This window comes from Canis lupus, chromosome 27, assembly GCF_011100685.1.
Source record: "Canis lupus familiaris isolate Mischka breed German Shepherd chromosome 27, alternate assembly UU_Cfam_GSD_1.0, whole genome shotgun sequence".
Taxonomy (NCBI): domain Eukaryota; kingdom Metazoa; phylum Chordata; class Mammalia; order Carnivora; family Canidae; genus Canis; species Canis lupus.
In genome coordinates, this window is record NC_049248.1 from 44054375 (window position 1) to 44064240 (window position 9866).

Here is a 9866-nt window from a genome sequence, read left to right on the forward strand (position 1 = left end):
TGGAATTCACATCCATGTAGATATACCTTCCTGCATTTGTACTATTTCTCAGGATGTATTTCTAGAAGCATAATTCCAGTTCAGAAGTATACATATTTTAACTGCTCGTGATACAAGTCAGGCAAGTTTCTAGGTCATGAAGGCAATTGCAAGTAAAAATCAAATATCTTCTCTCTTGTCAATGTTCTTTTGCTATAATTGGATGGTAAAATATTTCTCTGAGCAGGATGGGTGGCAGTTGAGGCAGGGGGCAGAGAAGACTTAGATCAAGTTAGAGAGACGAAGCTGCTACTACTGAATACAGGTAGTAAAAATAATTTTACAATGATGCTAGACCATATATGTGCCACTCGACTTGCCAAACATTTATATGGAAGCAGATCTGGGAAGGACTCCTGATCATTAGGATACCAAACTACACTTTATTGAAACTATCTGAAAGAAGGTGGTAGGGTCCATGGGTATTGGGAATATCCTTCATAATAATAAGGCATTCCACCTATTAAAAAGTCTAAGAGCCAAAGGTGAAAAAGTAAGTCAATACCACACCATAAATCATATTATAAATCTGCTTTATTGCAATTAGAAGAGATCAAGAAGCAGAAGATAAACACAGGGATAAAAACCCTGTTTATCACACACCTGGACACTTCTACTATCATAACCATTGTGAGGGAGGACCTCAACATTAATGAGATGGGGAAACCCTGGACCAGTGACAGCAGAAGTTGCCCTATTCTGAAATAGGACCCAGGTAGTGGCCTTTAGATGGTGAGCAATGGAAGCTCAGGTGGAGTAGGTATAGACAGAGAAGAAAAATGAAGGCACTCAGCAACTTGAGCTAAAACCCAGAAAGTAAGAGAAATCAGAGACAGGGGAGGAGAAGTAGCCTCGGAGAGGGCAATGCAGCTGTAGACTTGGACAACGTGGGACCAGAGCCGATGGCAGGACTTAGTGCTTGTAGCTCTTCCTGCTGGAGGATGAGGTGGTGGTGTATTTGATGGTGGAACTGCTGCCTCCAGAGGAGCTGAAGCCACCCCCCACGCCTCGGCCACTGCTGGAACTGAAGCCAGCTCCAAGGCCGTGGCCGCTGCCATAGGAGTAGCCGCTGCCTCCACCCAGGCCTGAGCCACTGCCCATACCGCTGGCACCGCCAAAGCCACCAGCGCCGCCATAGCCGCCAGAGACGGTGGACTGCACCACAGCTGTGGACGGGAGACAGACAAGGACACACAAGACACGGTGAGCTCGTCCTGCCAGCCTGAGTCCAGCCAGAAGAGCACAAGGGCAAGGGAGGGAGGCAAGCAAAGGTACTTACAGATGTTGACTTGTCCAACGCCTTCTCCACTCAGCCTAGGAAGGGGGAAAACACAGGGAGCATGAGTCCTCAGAGCCACCAGGGGACCAGAGTGGGAAGCGTCAGTGTGAGGCTAGCCCACGGGGAAGCCGCCTTCCAAATGGTCCTCTGAGAGCAGCCACTGTGGCCATAACTAGAGGGCCTTCAACTCGGGCTCCTGCCAGCCTTCCTGCACATGGATCCAGATGTTGGAGGGGCCTGTGTGAGGTACCCACCTGCACTCCTCGCCCTCCAGCAGCTTCCTGTATGTGGCGATCTCCACGTCCAGGGCCAGCTTGACATTCATGAGCTCCTGGTACTCCTTCAGCAGCCGGGCCATGTCCTGCTTGGCCTTCTGCAGGGCGTCCTCCAGCTCAGCCAGCTTGTTCTTGGCATCCTTGAGGGCCATCTCTCCACGCTGCTCAGCATCAGCGATGGCGGACTGCAGGTTGGCGCACTAGAGGAGGGACGTAGGCAGAATGGACTGGCAATTCAGTCCTCCAGAGATCAACCACGCTGCTGCTTTCTAGCGAGGTAGAGTTCCAGAGCCCAGGTATCACGGAAAAGGACATTGGCCTTTTTAGCCAGTCTTTTTCTGTTTTGCACAAATTATCTAGTCTGGGAGCCCAGTGAGAAAACCTGAACCTTTTTTTAACGACCCTGGACTACACTGGACGAAACACCAGCAGACTTAGAAGAAATGGACCTACTCGCTTGTTTCGAGTGCTGTCTCCATAGCCAGACCAGGAGATTACAAAATTAGGAGCAACTTCACTTAAGGACATGAATTTCACATCTAGCTGCTGGGATCTGGGCATCCTCACTCCTAAGGGATTCTAACCCGCTTGGACAACACTGATCTTCATCCGGGGTCCTTGCTCAACTTTCTTTTTCAAGTGAATCTTGGGCAGATTTGGAACAAGAGGTGCCCCTCTGCCGGCCTCCCCTTTTCTTTCCTGACTGGTCTGGTATTCCTAAACCAATCCTTCTCCTTCAGTAATGTCTTTGAAAGGCCCCGAGACTACCTTTTTACAGTCTGACTAACTGGGATTGTTCCTGTCACCTGACTGTATCATTGTCTGGTGTTGGCATCTGTGTGTCCTAACCTGTGGGACCTCACTAAGGCTGGGAGCTGCGCATCCTCCTCTCTCTGCTGTTCCCTCAATTCCCAGCATTTCCCAAGTGGCGGCTGCTGACCAGCTGGTGGTGTAGCAAGGAAAGGAATGCTTTTCTTCTCCAGAGGCCCCCACCGTACCTGCTTCTTGACATGGTCGATCTCAGATCTCAGCCTCTGGATCATGCGGTTGATCTCGGCAATCTCCTGCTTGGTGTTGCGCAGGTCGTCCCCGTGTCTGCCCGCTGAGACCTGCAGTTCCTCGTACTGGAGTCCAAAGAGAGAGAAGGTGGTGTATATGGGCTTTCACATGCCAACGGGGATTTGACCTCTGAGTCAGGCATTTCCCACCCTTGACCTAGTGGCTTCTCCCCAGGGGGCTTTAGGGAAAGTTGATGTGGCAAGGTCATTGGATACTGGACATTGGTCACAGACCCTCTTTTGATGAGACCGCTGATAGCCTGTCCAGTTGGGACCAACGATGTTCTGTGTCATGTTTCTGAGAGCCAGCATCAGGGCGGAGACAAGAGCAAAGATCACTAGGTCCTTAACTATGCAGCTGTCGTCCTGCACCTGGGTTCTTTGACTTACTGAACTTGGACATAAAGTCTGTAAATGCCTACTGTATGAGAGCAGGGTAGCCATCCTATGGGAAAACATCGGCTTCCCTGCAGCAGACTTCCCAGCAAAGGAGGTAGCCTTGCTGGTGTAGAGGGCAGGGACACGGGCACTCCTGGGCAGCTGCCAACTCAAGACTCACCTTGCTCTGGTACCAGGACTCAGCCTCAGCCCGGCTCCTCTGGGCGATCTCCTCATACTGGGCTTTGACTTCAGCGATGATGCTGTCCAGGTCCAGGTTACGGTTGTTGTCCATGGACAGGACCACGGAAGTGTCGGAGATGTGGGTCTGCATCTGAGACAGTTCCTGCAGAGCACAGGAGAGTCAGATCATCTCTGGCTGTGGCGTTCACAGCGGTATCCAACCCCAAGCTCCTCCACCCCCTGCATTGTCCCATCAGAGCAAATGAAAGAGGACTGGAGATGCTTACTGCGTCATACAAGGCTCTGGTGAAGTTGATCTCATCTGTGAGAGCATCTACCTTGGCTTGCAGTTCAACCTTATTCATGTAGGCAGCGTCCACGTCCTGGGGCACAAGGCAACAACGTGGAGTCAGCTGAGCCTCCTTCCCAGTCTGAACCCTTCTAGCCTCCCCGTGGGCGCCCTCTTGGATGTGTGCAGGGACCCAGATCCTCTCCCTCTCCGCGGAACACGGTCCCCTGATGTTCATCGGCTCACCTTCTTCAGGGTGACAAATTCATTCTCTGCTGCCGTGCGCTTGTTGATTTCCTCTTCATATCTAGAGTGAGAACGGGGTGAGGGACACTGAGCCATGGCCAGGATGGTCCCGCAGAAGCAGCCTGGCATCCCAGCTTCCATGAAGCAGATATATCCGAGTTGAGCTTTCCCGCCACTGAGCCCAGAAATGATTTTCTGTGTTCCCTAAAGTTTGTGTCTTTTCTCTCCCCGTCTATCTCTATGGCCCTTTTGTTGTTTGGGGTTGTTTTGAGGCACTAATTGTGATTCTCATTGCCATGGACCTGTTTCCCTATGGGACCATGTCCACCCCTGGACCAGATCAGCTGGTGGTCCTCACGTGTGCATTTCAGAACTGAGCCCTTCATGCCCTTGAACTCACTTGTTCTTGAAGTCCTCCACTGTGTCCTGCATGCTCCTCAGCTCCGAGTCCAGGCGGCCCCTCTCCCCCAGGATGCTGTCCAGCTGTCTCCTGAGGTTGTTGATGTACTGCTCAAACAGGGGCTCCAGGTTCTGCCTCACGGTCTTGGTGCCCTGCTCCTGGAGCAGAGTCCACTTGGTGTCCAGGACCTTGTTCTGTTGCTCCAGGAAGCGCACCTGGAGGAAGACAAGGTGGTTATTTGCCAGAGAAAACACGGGAGAAAGAGACATGACTTGTCCCCTGGATGTCACCCAGGTCCTGGGCTGCCTCAGAGCATGTACGGAGGATGAGGCTGACAGTGCTGCGCCCTCACACCTATTCCTTCCCACTCCAGCAATCCTAGATTCCTCCGTGGACCCCTGGGGTCATCTCACTACTGCGCTGTGCAGCCTATCGGTGACATTCCACAGTCTTCTCTTTTTATTGAAAGCACCATCACACGTTTCCCCGTTCCATCACACAAAGTGTATTAAAAATCAGACCTCAGTTAAAGGAATATTAAATATGCAGAATGTGACGATTAAATCCAATTCAGTAATGATTGGCTTCCAACTACCTGGGCTTTGGTACCCGGTTCTCCTCTACAACGAATGCCCTGATGTTCATGCTGTGGTTTACACAGTTAGTATTTCTATGGATATAGAAATATTTCTGAGTCTTTTTCTTCTAATCCAAGCAAAATCCTTTTCTTTTCTTTTTTCTATCACTCTTTTTCCTCATGCCCGGAGCCCTAGAGCAGATTTCCACCTGCAGTATTTTTTAATCTCTTGGAATCTTCAGAAGGTCAACCTAACCCATTCCGTTCTCTCACTGCCTTAATTTGCTTCCCACTTCCCCCAAGTAAAGCATCCTTCCCTGGCAGGTGTGAGGGACGTTTAAGAGACCCAGGGGGTTTAGATGATGTCCATCACCTCTGCCTGCTGTGAACACGGAGCCCTAAGTGGCACCCCGGGGGAGAGCTGGTCTCCCTCCCTCCTGAGTGTCCCCCGGGTTGGACATTCATTGGTTGTCCAGTCTGGGGGCCCTGAAAGGCCAGTGGAGGCAGGTGCTCCTGGCTCACCTTGTCGATGAAGGAGGCGAACTTGTTGTTGAGGGTCTTGATCTGCTCGCGCTCCTCCGTCCTCACCCTCTGGATGGTGGGGTCGATTTGCAGGTTCAGGGGAGTGAGGAGATTCTGGTTGACGGTGACCTCCTGGATGCCTCCGGGGGGGCACACGGGGAAGCCAGAGCCCCCGTAGCCACCGGCAAAGCCAGCTCCACCACCGAGCCCGAAGCCACCACCAGCTGCACCCCCAAAGCCAAATCCGCTGGCGGCTCCACCTCCATAGGCAAAGCCACCTCCAACTCTGCCACCATATCCGCCGCTGATGGCACAGCTGCCGCCTCCGATGGAGATCCTCTTGGAGCCGCCCAGGCCATAGAGGCTCCTGCTGCCAAAGCCAGCTCCGCCACACGCTCCGCCGAGGCCACCACTGCCCCTGGAGCGGGACACGGAGACGCTGCTGAAGCCCGAGCGGCAGACCCCGGGGACTCTGGCCGAGCTGGCGCTGAAGCCCCGGTGGCTGATGCTTTGGCTCCTCATGGTGGATCTGCTAGACATGCTTCGTGAAGAGGAGAAGGCTGAAGAAGGCGCGAGAGGCTGGAGGGTAGAGCTGAGAGGAGCAGATCTGTGAGATGAGCCTCCCGGCAGCGGTTTATATAGGGTGAAAATGGGCTGGGCCCCGTCCTGGAAGGTGAGCTTGCAGATTGGGAAGGGCTGGGCTCTACAAATAGTGAGATCAGCCCCAGCCTCTTAAAGGTATGAAATATGAAGATTACTTCTTTGGCTTCCTTTAGTCATGGAGAAATTCTCCTGCCTTCCAGCCTTGACGATCCCAACACAATAAGGCTGGATATGAATTCACTGAAGTCATGAGTTAGTCATGTTCTCAAACAAAGGAGACAAGGAGCTGATCTGTGATAATTGTCCCTTCCTTCTGCTTACTCAGACACTCCTCTGTGTGCCCCCTTCCCACACAGGTTTTCTCCTCTACCAGCACCACCCTTTCCATCAGGGTGGGACTGACTGTGAGTTCTTATAGGCATTTGCCCAAAGGCCTGAGCAAGAATTGGCCTGCAGTGATTTTCACCATGTCTATACCTGTCCTTCTAGAGCTCCCGGCTGTTCTTCCTGGTGGCCTAGGCATGGAAGTGGGGGCTGTTTGGGGACAATATCGTCCTTTGAAAAACAAAGGGATAGAAAAGTTGAGTTTTTATACTGTGAGATCAGCATTTGCTCCCCGTCCCGTGTGATAAGGTGCCCAATTGGCAGTTTTCCTGAGAGTCTCTGCCCAGAGACCTGACTTCTGCACTTCCCTCCCCAATTCTTCTTTTCCACTTGATCTGTTATTATGCAAAAGTTTCTTTCCAACTAGAGTCCATAGACATCTTTTTCTCTCCTGTTTTGGTACGTTCACTTGGAACTTAAGGAATCTAAGATGGGTAGGACAAAAATCATTGAAGCATTCACTGACTCTGGTTCTGATGCGCTTTGACACTTCTTAGGAATCAAGAAGCAGACACCTTAATGGAGTGTACGGAAAGTTGAGGGTCATATAGAAACAGTGAATCATAAAAAAATGTGCCCTTACATGTGTGATTACATCACAAGTAAATTCCAAATTTATATTTCTAATCTCAGTGCTTAAAATCTGAAATGGCTACACATGTCAGAGTGAAAGAAGGCTGTGAGTGAGTGTGGTGTTTGGCCTAGAGAGGAATGAGGTCCATTTTCCCCAGCCCACACATTAAGGACCGAATACCAGGAGCATTGAGAGCAGTTGCAGGCATGCTGTTCTGTGAGAACACACGAGTAAGTGGCAACCAGCAGAGGAAGGACAAACTGGCATGTTGAGATGACCTGAGAAAAACTCTTGCTACTATCTTACAAATGTCCCATTTCTCCAGTGTTTTGGGGTGCACAATATCCAGGAGGACAGGGCAATCTGTGCCCAAAGGAGGTTCTTCTGAGCATAGGGAAGAAGTACCTTCTCAAGACAACGGAAACAGCTCCCTCCTCTCCACCCTGGTTGCACAATGGCTGACCAAGATATGTGATTCCACCCACGTCTGGGAAAGAAGTATTCCTTCCCATGGCATGGTGTTCTGCTTCACTCTACTCTCTTGGGATAGGGGCTCTAGGCTTGGCATAGATGATGTCAGGAGGGGTAGGAAGGGTTGGCAAGCCAGGTAGGAGCAGCATGCATTGTGCCCAATATTTATATCTGTAGCTGCTTTCGTACTGCAGTGGTGGAGTTGGGTAGTTGCCCCTGAAAGTGTATGGCTTGCAAATCCTAAATGATGTACTATGTGTCCCTTTAAAGAAATAGTTTGTCAATCCCTGGTTAAGAGCGTGGGCTCTGAAGACAGAGTACTCAGGCTCATAACTAGACTCATGTGTGTCTTTTAAAAAATTATTCATTTTTACAGCTGTATAGTGGGCATGGAAATAATGCCTACCACACAATGTTGTGAGGATTGTGGGAAATAATGCAGAGGCCTTAGCACGGGGCCTACACAGAAGTGCTCCATGAAGATGAGATAATGTCGTTGCTATAATTAATGCAAGTAGGAAGAAACTTGGGAGGTTCAGGGACGCACAGAATCCTCAAGAACTGGCACTCAGGTGCAGCTGCGTGTGTGGCAGAGGAGGTGGGGATGGAAGAAATGATACCAATGCCGCACAATACAGGTCTGTATCATATTGGTAAGGACCTGGAAGCCACACATGGAGGTTTACCCTTGTTCTCAGAAGTTGTGTAGTGCCACGGAAGCTAGAAGAGCAACAGTGGCAGGGGCATATAAATTATGATTTATAAGCTTGCTGGTGCCCAGAGCAGCAGGACAGAGAAAATCTCTGCTTTGGGGCAAATGCAGCTCCTTTTGCTCGAGTGGCTGGAAGGAAACTGTGGCCGGAGAGAAGGAGGGTCTGTGACTTTGGCGGGAACCCAGCAGACTGCTGTCTCTGCCCTACGTGGAATCAGGCTCCCCTCGGCCACCCTTTACTGGGCCTTCTTCTGTCCTCAGGGCTGTGCTTGCAGGGACAGGCTGCCATCAACCAGCACAGGAGACCGGATCAGTGCCTCCTTTAGTATTGATTTTATGTCTTTTCCGGGTGGGAGAGACTCATCCTTGTGTAGAGTGTGTAATTCAGTTGCAGCAGGAACCTCACATTTAACCAGTTAGTCGGTCAGAGGATGGTTTAACTTGAACACATTATCCCCTTCCCAGCTTGGCATGTGCACCAAGGAGCACCGGCAATATAAAGCATTATATTTTATTTTCTGACCAAGTATTTCTCCTCTTGATAGCTTTCTAAGACATTCCATAGTATATTATATTCTCCTAATATGTATGAGGATACATTTTTTTTTCCAGCAAATTCTCATCACTACCTGCCAGGGAATGATGCCCTGGGAACCAATTCCGGTGACCCGGACCATGAGTGAGGTCAGCTAGGAGGGCTCGTGAGAGTTGCTGCAGACTCCTACGGCCGTGGAGGGTGGTGGTTAGAGAGAAGGGGGGCTCCACGGAAGGTTCACTCTTTTCCTGTCCCGTCACCCTTAAAAGGTCAAGTTTGTACCCGATTCATTTGCCCTTGATTTTCTAGATCTTTGGCTGCCGGGTGGTACCCTGTCTTCTGTTTCTCACTTTTCCACTACCGCCCTGGGCCAAGCTGCACTTTGTCCTCCTCTAGAGTTCAGCCTTCTGCCCTCTGCTCCTGCTTCTGCTCTCAGGAGAGGGCTGTGCTCAGAGGCAGTGGGGACCCACTGGATGGGGACAGAACTGATTCCTCCAGTGAAATCTCCCCAGTGTTCCTGAATCCTGTCCCACGGTGGTTATATTTTCCCAGGGAAGCAGGGTGGAGAAGGCCAGGCCTTCATAACAAGATTCAAACAAAGGGTGATAGTTCAGGCAACTATGTGAGAGAAACTAAAGCAAGCAACGTGAGTAACGCCGATGACAGCTGGCCTCCTCCCCGGCAGGCTGCCGATCCCAGCCTCTTCCCTCTGCCAGGACAGCCTCCGTGCAGTGCTGCTGTCTGAGTGCCACGGAATGAAGAAGGCCCTTTGTTCTAGGCCCAGGGGTCAGCCTGTACTCCTTGCATGCTCCCCAGCATGGAGGAAGGCAGGAGGGGAGCCCCGAAGCCCGAGCCCTTGCAAAGTTGGCCTCGAGAGCATTTGCCTTGTGTTCCTGCCTCTCTGGGTGGAGCTGGCAGACGAGACTGAAGGATAGGCTATTGTCATCATGCATCAAAAGTTTAAGACCTGCCAGCCCTGGTGCAGGATGATGCTGTTCAGAGGGAATCCCACAGACCCAGTCCCGTCCCTAGGGAGCACCCACTGAAAGAAAAACATGTGCAGCCACATGTGTAAGGACTGTAGACAGCAGCACCCAAGTTGGAGAGGAAAGCCAGCCTTCTGGGATATATAGAGAGGTTGAGACAGTATGGAAACTTCCAAAACTGTATGAGCAGGCTGTCGTGAGCATACGGTGTGCACTAAACTGGAGTGCGGAGCTTCCCTTGTATTTCTCAATTTCCACACACACGGTCCATCCATATTTGCTGAGAACACAGTGACAGGGTCATATATCTGGACACAAAATTTGAGTGGCTTTACCCACAGCTGCTAGAAGTTTC

At 51.0% G+C, this 9866-nt stretch overlaps 1 protein-coding gene across 1 annotated transcript; it reads right to left on the bottom strand.

Moving 5' to 3' along the window:
- Positions 1-555: 555 nt before the first annotated feature.
- KRT6A (keratin 6A) lies at positions 556-5870 on the bottom strand. Its single transcript, XM_038576175.1, has 9 exons — positions 5247-5870; positions 4148-4362; positions 3748-3808; positions 3500-3595; positions 3211-3375; positions 2592-2717; positions 1573-1793; positions 1319-1353; positions 556-1205 (listed from the first exon to the last, which is right to left on the bottom strand). Exons 1-9 carry the CDS (start codon positions 5784-5786, stop codon positions 952-954), a joined length of 1713 nt encoding a protein of 570 aa, XP_038432103.1. The 5' UTR covers positions 5787-5870; the 3' UTR covers positions 556-951.
- Between the last annotated feature and the right edge of the window lie 3996 nt (positions 5871-9866).